A 17,738-nucleotide genomic window follows, 5' to 3' on the forward strand; every position below is an offset into this window, starting at 1 on the left:
ACACACTACTAGACTTGACTTTTTTCGACATACTATACTATGACTTTTTTCCACATACTACACTGACTTTTTATGGCTTTTGAGGACTTACTATACTGTGACTTTTTTATGACCTACTGTAATATGACTTTTTTCTACTTTTTCCCACATACTATACAATTACCTTTTTTCTACTTTTTTTTGACTTACTGTACTATGTCTTTTTGACTCATACAATGACTTATCAATCAATCAATTTTATTTGTCACATACAATTCCAGTGAAATGTTATCCTATCAGCTTCTTCAACTTGTGCATAATTCATCATGAAGCAGAATGTGGCCATCAGATTGGCACAGAAAAAGAGTCTCCGGGTTGAATGGCACCGGCACACCAGGATCCAGCCACATCTCAGTGAAAGGACACCACAGCACCCAAAGTGCTGTTGGAAACTGACGGAGGCCACCCAGCTCACCGTCATGTGCCTGCACAGTGGCATAATGACAGTGTTGGCAGAAGACTGGCTATTTGATTTCCTAATCTTAATGCAACATGCCATCACCGACCAACGTCAACCACATAAAACACAACTAATATTTTTAAAATAGACAACCTGTATGCCTTTTTTATGATATACTATACTATGACTTTTCGACATGCTATACTATGACTTTTTTGTGACTTTTTTCAACATACTATACTATGACTTTTTTACTTTTTGCACATACTATACTATGACTTTCAGTTTTTAATATACGTAACTTTATTTTTAAGATGTTGAAATCTTATTCAAGATTCAGGTCTACAGTATAAGCACTGAACTACAGTTACAAATTCAGCATTGGCCTTTTTAATCGTGATAAAATTATGATTTCTAAACGACAGTGTATTGTTTTCACAGCGTTAGAAAGGAAACAAAAGGAACTGCAAAAGGCAGCAGCAGCTATGGAGGAGGCCGCCTCAGCACTGAGGAGATGCAGCAGCTCCTGTAAAAACATGGATTAAAGTGGTTACTGTTGTCTTATTTGTCTGTGATTCCCACTGTTGGTTGTATTTCAAATGACTCACATTGGCATTTTCATCATGACATAGTATAGTATGACATTTTATACAACCTGTATTTGTATGTATAGTTAAGACAGTGAAAAAGGGCGGGATGTGGAAACACAAAACTGTAACAATATTCGGCATTGATAATTCAAAAAGCACTGAGATAGTTAAAATGTTGAATTCTTACAATACGATCTAAGATTTCAGCCTGTGATCATGATGCTTTTAGAAATAAGTTGTAAATGGTCTTGTTCCATTTAGAAAAGATGTCACACAGGAATGTGTCATATTATGCAATACATTTTCACTCAACAAAAAGGGGTTTAATTTAAAGACCTGTACTGAACATGAAGAACTGGAAAGAATAGTCTTGAAAATGTTCCTCAACCAACACTAGCTGAGCAGGGCTTGGATGTTTTGTACCATTAGAACTTTTTTCAGGTAGGCTACTTTAAAGCGCCCATATTATGCTCATTTTCAGGTTCATAATTGTATTTTAAGGTTGTACCAGAATAGGTTTACATGGTTTAATTTTCAAAAAACACCATATTTTTGTTGTACTGCACCGCTCTCTCTCACTGCTGCAGATCCTCTTTTCACCTGGTTTCTGTTTTAGCTACAGAGTGAGACCTCTTTTCTTCTTCTTCTTCTGTACTATCTTTGATTGCACTCACACGTGCGGTAGCTCAGATGTAGATCATGTCAGCTAGCTAGCTCCATAGACAGTAAAAGAAAGGCCGTTTCTCCAACTTCGGTCAGTTACAAGGCAGGATTAGCTGGGAGACTTCTAAATGAGGGCGCACATGGAAGTAGCTCTTTTGTGGATTATGGTGAACTTGTGTGTGTTGTAGCAATACTTTGCTATTGAGAACGAGGTAGCATGCTATTGTTAGCATTAGCGTTAGCATGCTAACGCTAATGCTACGAGCTAACGGTTGCGGTTAGCCAACTCGACGATTTTGACCAGCTCACCCGGAGACTGAAGGCAGGACACATTCAGAAACCGTATCTCACTCAGAACAGCATGGATGGATTTTTTTCAAAGTTTGTATGCGTGTGGAAGCACCAGAGACACAAAAGAACACCCCAAATCCAAGAAAGTGTTTTTTTCATAATATGGGCACTTTAAGATATTGTCCTGCAGTTGAAATACCAAAACCTTATTGGATTTAATTGATTTAACAAGTTTACTATAAATAGTTCAAATTAGTAATCAAAGGACAGAAGAGCTGAAATAATGCAGCAGGTTCCAGTTGAGTATTTGCAAAGAATTGTCTACATCCTGATCGCACAGTGGAGTCCGAAGTCTGTTTTGTTCACATCATTATCAAAGATGAATTCATGTTTAGTGTTCTTGTTAAGGATTACAATTTTTTTGATTAAAATTGATCTTTTACATGACACATGTTGGTGTATATTACTTTTCCTTGAACCTTTTTATAAAAGGTTTGCTCAAGTCACATATATTTCAGTCAAATAACTCATACCCCTAATACACTGTGAATTGATCCAATATTTGAACTATTCTTACCAGTTATTGACTAAATGTAGCCCTTTGTGCATTTTTGTTTTCATTTAACCCGGTTATTAAAATCTTTTTCAAGGAAGACCTGGCCAATATAGCACACCATTACAAGGTTACAAAAATAAAATGCAGAATGTCACCAAACAGACACTGGACAACAGATACATAATACAAAATCCATTTTAGGAATAGCAATTGCACTCTTCAGTTAGTTTTTTCAGAGTGTTTAACTCCCCCAGGGAGACCAAATCATTATACTGTAATGTGTTGTGAAGGTTATTCCATGACCGGGGTGCAGACATTTCAAAATCATCACCAGTAAAGTTTTAAAACAAAGTTTTAGTTGAAAAAGATTTTCCAATTGTTTAACATCTTTAGGAAAGCACTTCTAGATTATTCTGAGTGCTAAAACAATTATCACCATTAACACCAAACTGCAGATAGATTTTCACAGACCGTATTATCTCAACCTAACAGCTTAATACAGAATCCTATTTGCATCCAAGATACAAAAGCCAACTGTTACGAGATGTTACTTAAAGTACACTCACTGGAAAGATGAAACCGCAAGCAGAACACTGAAGCATCCACAGAAAGATTTTTAAATATTTTGGTGCTTTTCCTTTTATTAGAGCAGCAAAGGGCCTCAGGTGTGGATTCGAGCGCAGGCCGCTGCCAAGGACTGAGCCTACGTGAAACGCACGCTCTACCGTGTGAGCTAGAGGTCGCCCCAAAATGTCCACTTTTGATTTCCTTTGATAGATGATGAAACAAAACATTGTGGTGGTGGTTTGCATCTCGTGGTTTATTGATGCGCAAAATAGATCTGTTCATTCTGAAACTCAAGTATTGTGCTTTCTCAAATATTACTATGATACATGAAGATCCACAGCTTTTTCAATTAGGTTTATTGCAATATATTTTTGAATACTTAACATACACAAGTCTTTTCATTTCCTTGCAAAGGTCAAAATATTACTGGCAATTCACAATACTATAATATAACTCAATATCGTCAATCAATCAATCACATAATTGATTTTGAAGTAGATATGTCCTGCATAGAAATGAGCAATATATTCTTCAAAATACTCCCAGCAGTAGTGCAGAAAGAGGTCACATCAACTTAATAAATGATAATATTGTAAAATATTGTTTTCAACATACAATAGATGTCGTGGATGAAAAGGTATTTTTAGAAAGTCCAGGCCCATACAACGTAAGCTTCTGCAAGGCTACAGGCCTTACTGTAAACTGATTTTTAATGGCTCTATACATTTTTTGTCAGCTGGCAACCAGGGGAGTTTAACTGACAGTTAACACCAACTGAATTGTTTTATGTGATAAAAATAGACAAATTAAAGAAGCTTTTATGGAGTTGTTATGGAGTTGTAGCTGCACAAAATAACACTTTCCAACCTATATAATCCACAAATGTAGCGGCATCATTTTCACATCTGTAACAGTTTAAGACTGACTCTCACTTGTAACCTGAGTTCCCCTCTTTGGGTCTTCTTATAGCCTAGACAGAAGATCACACCTCAGCCACTAGGACTAATAATCGCTGACTGGAGTTTGACCTAAACAGACTAAATAAAAGGGTTTAATCTGCATTCTTGATAGGTCATGTCATATGTCATAACATTTGTTCTATCCTGGAATCTAAAAGTGCAAAAAAGCCTTATACCTCAACCTGAAAACCATGATTCCAGATGGTACATCCAAACTATAACGCAGTCTTCTAGTAAAGAGGGGGATCATATTTTCAATAAGTGCAAGCACTTAAGAAGTAACTTGGTCAATTAAACAGAATAATAGAAAATAAAGTGATATCAGGCGACTGGCAAGAATATTTCAAGTTAATAGAAACAACTTCAAGCGATAGTATGCCTCTCAATGCATTTTAAGTCCTGCTTTACACAATATGTGTAAAGGAATAGGCAGTCAGGCACTGTGGCAAACAACTACTGTAACTAGACTGTGTGATGTCAGCTCAGCCTTTTGATATCGGCATGAACAGCTCATATAATGGACACACTAGTCTGGAATGAGATGAATAACAGATTTGACAGTGATGGTGATAATCTAAAAATATAAAGTTTGTATACCACCTGTCAGTAAAATGTTCCTGGAGCCGACTGGGAGTGACCAAGTCCTTTGAGGAGTCACTCCCGGAGTCGCCACAGCAGCTTCTGCATCTGTGTCTATAATGATCTCGGGTTGAGGTCAGTTTTTGAAGGCTCCGCAGCGGCTGGCTCGACATATGAAATCTTTGAGCAGGTTGCCGTCAATCTGCCAGAAAGCGGCGGTCTGGGTCACCTCAGTCAGGTGATTCACACAGAACTTAAAGCAGAACTCTTCCAGGTCCTGAAAGACAAAAAGGTAAGAGCAACAATTAGCAAATTCTTCTTGAAGAATGTTCTTCAAGAAATTACCGAGATACTTGGAAGAAGTCGTGGGGCCCTATTTTCTGACCAGCGCAAGCAGCTCCAGCTTTTTTTTTTTTCTCCCTGACATTTAAAATTCTCAAAAATCTATTCCAAAGTTTATAGGAAGATTATATGAGGCTTCAGTAGTCTGAGTAAAACAAATTAGGTGGATATCTTTCAAAGTTAGTCTTTTAGATACAAAATACCCGCTTTTGTTGAGCGGCAGTGGAGGGATAGCAACATGGCAATGGATTTGGTACTTAAAAGACTAACTTTAGAAGATACCCAGTTGATTTAACTAACTCCACTTCTGACCTCAGTGAATATTGTCATACAATTCCAATTGATCTCTCCTTATTGATAGACATACAAACAATGACAGTTGGTAGAGTCACTGACCTCTGCATCATAGCGCACAGCCGCTGACAGCAGAGAGAAGGCGTTTTCAACGGTGATTCCTCTCTTTATAATATGTTGACACAGACGTTTCAGGCGGTTCTCACAATATGACGTGGCCAGGTCCAGCAGCCCTGACAGAGCAGAGACACCGATAATAACACTTTACCGCATTTACAACCAACACACAAACAAATGTCAGTAAAGATCAGGCTGTGACGTGTGTGTGTGTGGTTCTGACCAATAGCATCCTCAGGAGGCAACTCCACATTGTCTGTGTAAAGGAACTCTAGGAAGGAGCGATACACTGGGAAGGAGAACTGGTCTATTTCAATCACCTCCTTCATGTCTTCGTTCCAGTGGGACTGGAACATGGATCTGAAGTGTTCACACCTGCACAGCCGTTTGTTTCAGGGTAGATACAGGTGTTTTTGAATTATTTATGAAGAAATAAGTATATAACTTAAACTGACAGCTGCGAGATGAAATCCCTGACCTGATTTTGAGAACTGCTTTGTGGACATAGATATATTTGCCGTCAACGCAGAACTTGAGATCAGCTGTCTCTGGGTTGTCAAACTCTTTCTTCAGTGACTGAGCCACAGTCAAGAAGTCATCATGCTCTGCAGGGAGAAAACACCCACGCACACACATCAAGCTCTGGCATTAGGAAGATATAAAAAATAAAAAAAAGCAGTGATTTGAATTACTTTCATTTTTACAACAGAAACAGGAAGGACCACAGTTTTCTTATGTCTTTTGATGAGGGTTTATTTCATGTTGCTCTATTAATTTCATTGTCTGTATCCCGCTAAGAACCATGTAACTTAGCACTAATTATACGGTACATTGCCATTTAATTATTTAATGGCAGTGCACACCAGCACATAAGAACTTGCAAAAAAAATAAAAATAAATAAATAAATATATTTCTACTTGGGTTAAAATGGAGTAGTCCTTTCAAAAACATTTCTCTGGAAAGGAACAGCAACTGGCTTTGGAAAATCTTAACTGTTAATCAGTAACAGAAATCTAATTTGGTTAATGGAATTAAACGTCAAACCACTGGTGCAGTCATTTCATTACTACATCACTGGGCACACGAGTCCAATGTCTTACCCATGGAAAGAAGCCTCCACATAACTGAGGGGGTAGCAAAGCATGCAAAGACATCGTCGGTACAGGGGAAGTGCGTGAGGTGAGGCAGTACTACGGACTGGCCCCTGCACTGGCCCCACATGTACACCTGACCACTCTGAGTCTTGGCAGCTGACGTATGTGTGGAGTGACAGGCAGCAATCTCCACAATCCTGAGAGAGAGAAGAAGAAGAAGAAGAAGAAGAAGAAGAAGAAGAAGAAGAAGAAGAAGAAGAAGAAGAAGAAGAAGAAGAAGAAGGCAGAGGAGAGAATTAGCAGTGTAAAAGACAGTGAGGAGACAGTTTGTTAAACAGTATTTGTGGTGATGGGTGAGCTCGCCTCTCTTTCTCAGTCATGATCTGAACTGGGCTCAGCTGGTTGCTCTTGTTGCCGGTGCCCAGTTGTCCATATGTGTTGGCACCCCAAGCGAACAGCAACCCCTCGTCTGTTAGTGCCAGGGAGTGGGCATAGCCTGAGACAATCTGAAGAGGAAAACAAAAAATGTACATGTAAGATTGACTCCCATTTGGAGCCAGCCTCAAGTGGCCACTCGATAAGCTGCAGTTTTTGGCACTTGCGCATTGGCTTCATTTTTCATCAAAAGGTTGTCACTGGTAAGACCCAGAATTTGGTAACACTTTACTTGAAGGTATCTACATAAGAGTGACATGACACTGTTATGAACACATGACTTAGTCATGACACAGTCATGACACATGAACCCTAACTTGTCATGACAAAAAACCGAATGACACTTCCACAAAAGAAGCGTTATGTCATAAAAGTTTATGACTTGTTTATAACACTTTCATGACAGTGTCACGTCACTCTTATGTAGACACCTTCAAGTAAATTGTAACCCAGAATTTGAACATGCCAAATCTAACACATATTCACAGGCAAAGTCTACTTTACATTGGAAAAAAATAATGAAGAATTGTCAATTTTGGTTCCTTGAAGGTCCCATTACTACAGCTTCTCAAATGTGAGGACTTGCTCTGTTTCATATTTTAATAAAAAAAAAATGTTTTTAATTTAAATTGAATATGTTCTGGATTGTGGATTTCGTCTCTCGTACTTTTTTTTAATATTAGTTACTAATACGATGGAGGAGGTGGAGTAAAAAACGAATGCTGGGATCCATGCAAAGATTTACACAAAAAGTAAACAAGGCCAACTTGGGTTCACTTTGCACTAATACTGTAAACTTGACAGTGAACTCAAATGCAAACTGTCGTCAAAATGTGAGGTTTTGAAACGAACAAATTGGACCTAGAAACAAACCCTGCCTTAGCACTGATTAAAAACCAATGTCTTCATGTCTAAAGACCCTGAAAACCTATTTTCTCAATTTGCTTTTTCCGATGAGCGATGCAGTCCTACATTAACGCACAATTTTCTGCGTCAGTCAAAACCGTTTACGTTATTTCTCATATGCTTCTCTGTGCTTGAGATACTGTGCTTGTATCTGTGCTCATCTCCTTTGTTTTAAGGGGGGAGGGCTCAGTTGTAAAAAGGTGACACCATATACTTGTGTTTGAGTGTTAAACTCTTTGTAAAAATGATCTAAGGATGCATTTTTCCAAACTTTAAATATGAATGACTAAATAAGCCACAGTCAAAGAACTTTTATTAACCAAGTGGGTAACCACAGAAACAGGCTTCAGTGTAACTAATGATAATATTACATCTAAATATGACACCTTTACATTTTTTTGTATCTTATAATGCCTCTCCCAGGTGCTTTCACGTTGTGTGTTTCTCATTAGTTTTACCCGAGGATCTCTCGCAATAAACTATTTTTGTGCTTCTTCCTATGAAGTATTTTAGTGGCAAACCATTTGACACTCAAAAATGTGAAAGATTCTGAATAAAATGACATTAGTTGGTGCATACATAAAGATTTCTTCTTGTACCCACTTACAGAACTATACAATTGATAAAACTGCAATGGCATTGTTCACGTTTGCATTTAAATAAGGTGACAGGGCTGAATCAAAATGTAGTGATGAAATGGTGTAGCTTAAAAATGTGTAGATAAATTGGATTGCATATTTATATGACTTTACTGTATAATGATATCAGATCTCACTGGGTGAGATGCACATATACAAGTTTTTGTTTTGAGTTGTAATCTCACACCTGTTGAACACATAAACCCTGCAGAGCTACAAGGCGACAGGGAGTGAGTTGGTTCCCATTATTTCCAAGTCCCAGTTGTCCGTTCCCATTGTAGCCCCAACCGTACACCTGCAGAGACACGAAGAGAACATGAGTGCTGTGGTGGCCGAGAAGGATAACACTGTGTTTATAGCTCCAGTATAAATTAAAACAGTCACCTCTCCATTGTCCACTACTGCCAGAGACGAGGTCTGCCCACAGACGATACCGACAGCCACTTTGTTCTGCAGGCAGCTCGACACTCTGCGGGGCGTGGGCTGGTTCGCTGTGGAGCCTGAACCCACCTGACCACAGTTGTTGTAGCCCCATGCATACACCTGGCAGACATGAGGATAAAGGTGAGAAGAAGAGTTAAATAACGCCCACTCTTCTATTAATTTAATAGTAGACGTTATTAGGGCCCGAGCGCCGACAGCGGCAAAGGCCCTATTGAAACTGAAGGAATTATTATTTTCCCGGCAAATGAATTGGCTTTTTGAGGGGCTTAACATATTCAAAAACTCACCAAAATTGGCGGTCGCATCAAGTCTGGTGATTTACGTATTTTAAGGGTTTCGGGAATAGGCGCACAAAGATGGCTCGCTAGCGCCCCCTACAAAGTTAACAAAATTGAGCCCCTGCAGTGCGTTTAACAGACTCACGAAACTTGGTGCACATATGTAGCATGTCAAGATGTACAAAAAACGTCATGGGAGCCATACACTAAACCCAACAGGAAGTCCACCATTTCGAATTGAAAGTTCGAAATTAGTGCGATTTTGGCCATTTCCACGTGTTGTACTTTAACAAACTCCTCCTAGAGATTTCATCCGATCAACTTCAGATTTGGTCTGTGCCATCTTACGACCTTAAAGATGAAAAGTTATTAAAAGAAAAACTTTTCGTCATAGGGCATGGCCGTGGCGGGGCAGCCATTTTGTGCGTTTCGCCATCGAAACAGGAAGTGGGTGTAACTCGAGTGTACATTGTCCAATTGGCTCGAAACTTTTCAGGATTCATAAGAGTCCAACCCTGAGGACAAATAAAAGCCGATATTTACTAAAAGTCATAGCGCCCCCTAGTGACAACAGGAAGTAGGCCTTAAAGTCAAGGTGCTATACTTTAACGAACTCCTCCTAGAGATCATGTATCCGGCGGATTTCAAATTTGGTCTGTACCATCCCAACACCTTAAAGATGAAAAGTTATTAAAAGAAAACCTTTTTGTCAAACGGTGTGGGTGTGGCGTGGCGGCCATTTTGAGTGTTTAGCGATGAACGAGAAAGTGGCTGTAACTACAGTGTACATTGTCATATCTGATTGAAATTTCACACAATCAATGTGAGGTATCAATGAACTCAGCAGACTTCCTTTTTTATTGGTAAAGGTTTGGCCCACCCCCTATACTTTGGCCACGCCCCCTTTCACAGCTAATGAATTGTATGACGTAGAGTCTTGTGTGAGGTATCATTGAACTCAGCGGGGCGTTCCCTTTTCATTGGTGATGATTTGCAGTGTCTGAGTGTCGCGCAAATGCACGGTCGCAAGGAGCAGCGTCCGCCAGTAACCCCGACGCGCGCAGAGGCGCGAGGGCCTGTCCATCGTTGCTTGCAGCTTTAATTATTATTATTATTATTATTATCATTACGTAACAAAAAATATTATCTATCCCGCATGTACCATAAGCTCTAAAATACCAGCTTTTATGTCCCTTAGAGCAGTGTTTCTCAAACTTTTTTCAATATTGTACCCCCTTTGAATTGCATTTTTAAGCCAAGTACCTCCTGACAAGCGCAAAATCATTGGTAGAAAAAAAAAAACTATATAAAGAAGTACAATACAGCGCCAGCAGTGATAGATTCACTAAACAACCTTTTTTAAACAAAAAGATTGAAATGCTACATTTCAAATGTTAAGAATCCATCACTTAATTCATTCATTATTATAGTATTATTATTTTAGGAATTATGCATGACATATTTTTAAATTAGCATTTTCACAAAAAATTCACATACCCCCTGCAGTACTTCAAAGTACCCCTAGGGGTATACCTGCCCCCATTTGAGAAACACTGCCTTAGAGGGAGCTAAACTGCTACAGACATGTATTCATGTGTACAGCAGCCAGGCTTCTTAATGCTAAGAGGTAACTGAGTTGTTGGCTGCAGCGTTTAACACGTTGCATATTATTTGATTATTCTGTTCAAAAACAGAAGTGTAAAAACTAAATATTGCCATATTAGGGGGGTTTATGGACTATTTATTGACCAGCACCAGTTGCCAGGCAACCAGTAGAGAAGAACTAGTCTGGTTATTTAAGTCAGCCGGCTGCTGGGGGTAGCTTCTTATTTACATAACAGACACGAGAGTGGTATCAATCTTCCCATCAAAATCTCTGGAAGAAAGCAAATATGTGTATTTCCCAGAATGTCAAACTATTGCTACAACAACTAACACATCTCAATTGAACTATTAAGATCCTTTTTGTGAATTTCAACCACAGCGAATAAACATTGTGTTGTATCTGGGAACCAGCAAGAGTGCACTACAGTGAAAAACAGACTGTTTGAAGTAGTTTGAAGCACAATAGTTTCCTTAAAGCTGAGGTAAGTTGTCGAAGTTTTCAGCTCAGAGGGACTTGATGGTCTGTCTGGCTAAGCACTGCCTTTGGCCAAAGCTGAATCACATGTGTCATTAGAAAGGTTTTAAACAGGTTGCCATTCTGCTGCATGTAGACACTCACTTCTCCTGAGTCGGTCAGAGCCATTGAGTGGTGAGAGCCACAGGCCACCTCTGTCACCTTCTTATTGAGCAGGTTGGCAGACACGAGGACTGGAACTACTCCTTGGTTGGTTGTTCCATTTCCCAGTTGGCTGTAACCATTATGACCCCAGGCGAATAGCTCCCCATCTGAAACACAAAAAGATGAGTCATTCTGCATCCCGTTTTAATCCAACTGTGAAAATGAGGATTAAAAGGTTTTGTGCAGCTACCCTCTGTGGCCAGCAGGATGTGGGGTCCACAGCCGTAGCTCAGGCTAGCTACCTTCCTCCCACTCAGGAAGTCCAGCTTCTTGGGTACAATGGCGCTCTGGCTGTCCCCTGTTCCCAGGCAGTTACTGCAGTTCAAACCAAACACATACACCTGAGTGTGGAGAGAGGAGGGACAACAGAGGGAACATGTAATGTGGATCAGTGATAAGCAGGGCTAAGCAGAGACAGCCTCCATTAGCCGAGTGAGTAACAGGTCACATTCCAGACACACAAACATCAACACCAGCGGGCAGCGCCGATAACAGCACGCACAATTCAGTACAGAACAACAGCACTGATACAGAGAGGTGACAAGCAAGGACAGGAGCACTGGCCTACAGTTTAACATTCATTTTTAAAGAACCATATCAAAAGGTTTCGCGTGTTTCAAAAGCTGAAAGACACTAAAACTCCCCGTAGAGCTGAGGGGAACTAAAGCGGTGGATGATAAATCTCTGTCACTACGAGCCACACCCTTGACATTACAAGTAGTTCTTTGATCAATTCTGAATATAAAAAAATTATTAGTGCAGCTTTACACACATCGCCACTTCACCATGCTACAATACAGTAACTCTGACAGAAAAGAAATAAAGTTAGGGGTGTGAATCTTAACGGGTGTCATGATTCGATTGCGATTATCCTGTCGATGAACATCCTCAATATTATTATATATTGCTACACATGGTTTTCATCAACAAATTCAAGCAGTCAGATACTAAACGCCCCTTTTTATTGTATCTGTTCTTAAAAAAAAAAGACACTTCCTGAATGTAGCGGAGTCTGAACACAGCAGACAACAGACAAAAGGCACAGAAAAAAAAAAAAGCATTAGGCAATAATCGATTATGGTCTGTCCCTGCATCAATGCAGAATCATCCAGGTCCGCATCACAATGCATTGATGCAATGATTAATTTCAACACCCCTAATAAAATGTGCTATGTGGTTGGTTACCTACTGTAAGCATGTTTTACAACTCTTGTTGATTGAAGTTGAAAATCTGAGTAGGCATGAATTAAAACCACTGCTTTTAAGGTAGGAAACCAATCTAAGAACCCACCATAGGCTGAAGAAAATAACAGTAACGTAAAGTAGTAATGTAAAACATGTAAAGCCAAGGTCCCTTAAACTATTAGTTAAGCACCAGTGACGATGACTAGTGACAAGTGATGCATGATTAACTCCACCTCTGTTTTCCCTCGGACCACTCACCTCATCATCAGTGGTGATGTAGATGGCCTCATTAGCAGATGTTCCAAACACACATGCTTTTCGTATGGTGGAGAGCTCCTGGGGCCCTAACAGGCTGAAAATGGGCCATTTGGTTACATCCACCATGATGCTTTGAGTCTGTGGCGAGGGCGGCGGGGTGGAGGGATGAACCTCAGTCCAAAGCCAGGGCAGGGGACAGGGGTAGGGGGAGGCAGAGTTGCCAGTGCTGCCGTTGCTGTTGTGAGTGGGTGTGAAAATATACACAGTCAGGGAGCATCAAAGACATTTGTCTACCTATATAAACATGATTTCAGCCAATGCACTTAAACGCACTAATATGAGATGGACGAGAAGAAAAAGGGGGGGGAAAAGCACTTTACAGCAAAGTCAAAGCATTGTCTTTTAAACTGTTACTTTGGGACAAACAGGCTTCACAGACACATACATGTTCATATTACGAAATAATGCTAAACCCAGGCGTGATCTCAAGTTTTATTGGTCATATGTAATTAAACACTGGGGCAACGGTAAAATAAAATGTATTTATAATGAAATTACCTTGTTATCTTACAGAGGAGATTATAGAAAAGTTGGGTTACATTAGCTCAAACAGATCAGGGCTGTTATTAGGGCTGCACCATATGAGGAAAATATGCGATAACATTATTGAATATTGCGATAACGCTATTTCTTGTGATAAATTAACAGATATTAAAGTCTGCTCAGTTCTGCATTTCTGCTTCTTTCAGTATTCTCCCAAAATACAACAAATTGCTTGTTGAATATCAAAACAAATGAAAGGAAATCATTTCCAACATTCTTGTATTGAACAAATTGAACATTGAATTGAATATAAAAGGCACCATTACAAAAAAAGAATGACAGCTACATTTTAAAGTGCAGTTTTCTACTGATATTTCCTTTCAACTTACACAAACAAATCTCTGAGTGTCATTCGCGATATGTTGCAGCTTTTCATGATGTGTTTATTGCGCCAGTTGATATCGCGCGGACGATAAAAAACGATGTATGTATTGTGCAGCCCTAGCTGGTATGCATGTATAAAGCTCGTCAGAGTAAAGTTTTAGTCTTAACTGTGTCAACATTCTACGAGTGGTATCAATTAGAATTAACAATGTTTGCCCTGCATGAACATTACTAAGACTTGGTCTCAGCTCCCAAATTATTTAAGAGAGCTCTAGAGCTTTCCTGAGCCAGTTAGGACTCACCAGCAGACGGCTCAGTTATGTACAGAGGCAGGAGGAAAAAACATTTTTGGAAAATAAAAATCATAGTACAGTGATTAGGATTGGTTCATGTTGGTTTTTTTTTCTTTTCTTCTTTCTGTATTTTTAAAACAGGACAGTGGATGATATAGATGTTTTGTTAGTTGTGATGGTGACATAGGTTGTACTGTCTGTCAAAAATATTAATATAAATAAATAAAATAAATTTTTTGCAACCATTTTAAAAATTGATTATTTTTCCTACAATTAATATTTTTTAAACAATGTTTCACCTAAATACTTTCTTTTTATGTGGTACCAATGACGGCGACTATATCACATACGTTTCCAGCAAAACAGACCAAAAGCAGAAAATCCATGTTGTGTTCTTCTTTACAAATGAAATAAATGGCAGACTGACTGACATGTGATGTGCATTCTTTTTAAAAAACAATTAGTGTTTAGAAATGTCTCATGATGTATTGTTTCTAGAAGTGTGTTATTCAACTTTGTTTTTTGTTAAGGAAAAGAAAATCACAATACTTAAATACCATTGAATCGCAATACTTCTAGAATCGCAATAAATGAAAATCGCAATACAAATCCAATCGACACCCATGTATCGTGAAAGAATCGAATCGGGACAAAAGCATATCGTCCCAGCCCTAGTGTCTAAGCAGTGAGACAGGCAGGATTCTCATCCCATTCGGACTTTCAAGAAGAAGAAAAAACCTTAAAATAGATTATATAAAAAATTTATTTTTGTAATACAGCACAACTACTAGTTTGTGAATTTGAATCAGTCTCTACTTAAGATGGACAGCAGAGACAGGCTGTGGTGATGAGACAAATGCTGGAGTTTGCTCCAAATATGGTGCAGATCCATTGACAGCACCACAAACAGCTTTAGTATAATATTGTCATCCTTACCAGTAGTGGAAAATACTTGAGTACCAGTATTTCCACAATCACAACAACCTAAAAACAAGAGCTAAAAAACATAGAGGCATCAATAAGACATACATAGATACTTAATTAATATGCGATAAAAGTAAAAAAATAGGGGGGGAACTATCACTTCTTTGCCCTCCTATAGTTAATACATGCTTTGTTTATTAAGATTTTCAAATAACAATATGATAAATAGTTAGTTATAGATTAAACTACCCAACAGTATAAAAATGAGGTCCCCCTTGTCCAGCTATGATGTTAAAATGCTGCTAAACCACTGTACCACTGTACAGCGTTTTGTTCTCCATATACAAAAGACATTTATTTTTATGCAAACCCTTTATACAAAATAACATCTATTTGTAAAGAGGACTTTCCACAAACTAAAAGCATGACATACCATTCAGAAATATAGAGTAGTTCTTTCAGCCATCTGTACCGATACAAACTTTTGAATGGTTGTGTTGTATATGAAGACATATTGGCCATTACATACAGCAGTTATCAACAGGTTTAACCACCAAATATGTAGGGTATTGGTCTTAACTCACTTAGATGTCACTAGAAACTGAATTTGTATCCAACTGAGTTCCTAGTGACACACATTTTTGATGTTTAACTATCCTCTGTCTTGATGCTGGGGGACACAGTCGTCTTTGTAGACATTACTATAACTTCACTGTCCGATGTAAACAACGTAGCATCTGCTTTAGGGTGGAAGTCAGAATGCTTAAGAATTTCTGAGGAAAATGGCTTAACGTTTGTTCAAACTCTGGGTCACAGAAGTGTTATCATAACATCGTTGCCTGTGTTATGTTAAAAACCCCAGCAAACATTGGCCATTTCAACTGAGCTAGCCGGCTAATGTTGGCCTTTGTTACAAACGCGTTATTCAGCAAACTGTCGAGCTGACACATCAAAGTGAACGGAGTCGGTACTAGACTGATCCGTTTGGAAAGTCACAAGAGCTAACTGGCGACCGTTGACAAATTAGCCTGGAAGAAAAATAGCTTTTTAACAACTTCCAAAGCAACAGAAGAATTATGTTACCCTTTCCATCAAACTCACTTGTTATTATAGCTCTGTTTCTGGTGTCGTTAACGGTTCTGGGCTGACGGTTTCCCCGGGCCGGTGGCGGGATGTCCGTCCGTGTATTCACTTTCTGCTGAAGCGGCCACACTCAGCTGCACTCGAACACTGACCTGGCACTGACGCTTATTTGCGGAAGTGAGGAGAAAAAATATTGTCACGTGATTAGAAGACAAGAATAATCGATTGCAGACGGAGTTCAGACTAGATGTGTTACTCTGAATCTATTCCACAAGACTGTTAATGTTTTGCACATAAAATCAGTTTAGCACACAGTCACAAAACAAAAACAAGGACTCCAGAACTTTCTCCTACATTGCATGGTCTTCCTCAGCAGACAGAGTATGCTCGGTTGTAGTAGCTAGAGTATTTTTTTTTTTAATGTCTGGAGGGAATCAAATAAAAAAAAAATTATATTTTGCCCAACCCCTTCTTGACTAAATAATTCTGCCAATAACCATCAATTTATCAAAGCATGAACACACACACACAGGTTGGTAATGACATGGGCTTCCCTATCTGCAAAGGAAGATAGTGTAACATGACAGAAAGCTCCAGCTGCTAAGTAGACCTTGTAGTGTAATTGCTGTTTTTCCAAGGTCAAAAATAAACTTCCAATCTCAACTCTTCCTCTGATGGAATATTATCCTGCCCCATGTTCAGTGTGTTAGTTTGAGGTAATTAAATAACACATACATTTACTTTTGCAGCATATAAGCATAGAATACACATAAAACAGAAAAGTATAACCTATTAAAACTGATTTTTACACAGGCTTACAAAATAGGACCTAATGATTAGGTAAAAATGAAAAAGCTGCCTTAACGCTTGACCACTTCAGTTTACATCTTTACCAAGCGTAAACCTGGGGCCTGCAAAATCTGGATCACGCTGTGCTAATGTTCCACTTGGAGGCCAGTTATCTTATTTTGCACATTTTTTTTTTAATAGTCCCAAATACATAAACACACATCCAGTGTCTGTAGGGTCAGTTAACCACACTGACTGTATAGGTTAATCATTGACCTCGAATCAATGCGTTCACCAAATATGCTGTACATGGATTCTGCAAACGGAAACTGTGCCACATACAAAATAAACATGTTCATTTCACAATGTGGCATTTGAAGTGTCCGCTGCAACCTATTTTTTAGCATTATATCTGCCCTGTCCTGGAGTCAGCTGTGCAGTTGATGTACCCGGGCTGTTGGGTAAATTCACAAACATCACCTGAAGAAAGAATGAAGTAGCAAATGACTGCCATCCTGTTATTAGATGCTGACAGATCTCACCTGTAATGTAAAGGATGTGCCAGAAAAACAATGGTAAGAGTACTTAACATTTCTGTTTCACCAGCTACGATGGTCAATTTTGCTCTTTCCCATGGAGAGGACGTGACAACAAATTCAGGGCATTAAAAACTCATGAGCTCAAGGGGGCAAAGGTTTCTCTCGCTCACGCAAACACTTAAATCCCATACTTGTTAAAAGCTTATTTTACATCCACACTCATACAACTAAAATTTGACTAAAAGCTATTGTATGTGTGAATC

At 39.0% G+C, this 17,738-nt stretch overlaps 1 protein-coding gene across 1 annotated transcript; it reads right to left on the bottom strand.

Annotated features, from left to right (window-relative positions):
- Positions 1–3,444: 3,444 nt before the first annotated feature.
- On the bottom strand, positions 3,445–16,312 carry LOC144525421 (RCC1 and BTB domain-containing protein 1-like). Its single transcript, XM_078262224.1, has 12 exons — positions 16,166–16,312; positions 12,921–13,155; positions 11,668–11,818; positions 11,418–11,584; positions 8,856–9,014; positions 8,659–8,766; positions 6,856–6,998; positions 6,499–6,689; positions 5,876–6,002; positions 5,621–5,772; positions 5,383–5,513; positions 3,445–4,921 (listed from the first exon to the last, which is right to left on the bottom strand). The coding sequence occupies exons 2-12, from the start codon at positions 13,044–13,046 to the stop codon at positions 4,781–4,783; spliced, it is 1,596 nt and encodes a 531-aa protein (XP_078118350.1). The 5' UTR covers positions 13,047–13,155; positions 16,166–16,312; the 3' UTR covers positions 3,445–4,780.
- Between the last annotated feature and the right edge of the window lie 1,426 nt (positions 16,313–17,738).

This window comes from Sander vitreus, chromosome 11 (genome assembly GCF_031162955.1).
Source record: "Sander vitreus isolate 19-12246 chromosome 11, sanVit1, whole genome shotgun sequence".
Lineage (NCBI taxonomy): Eukaryota > Metazoa > Chordata > Actinopteri > Perciformes > Percidae > Sander > Sander vitreus.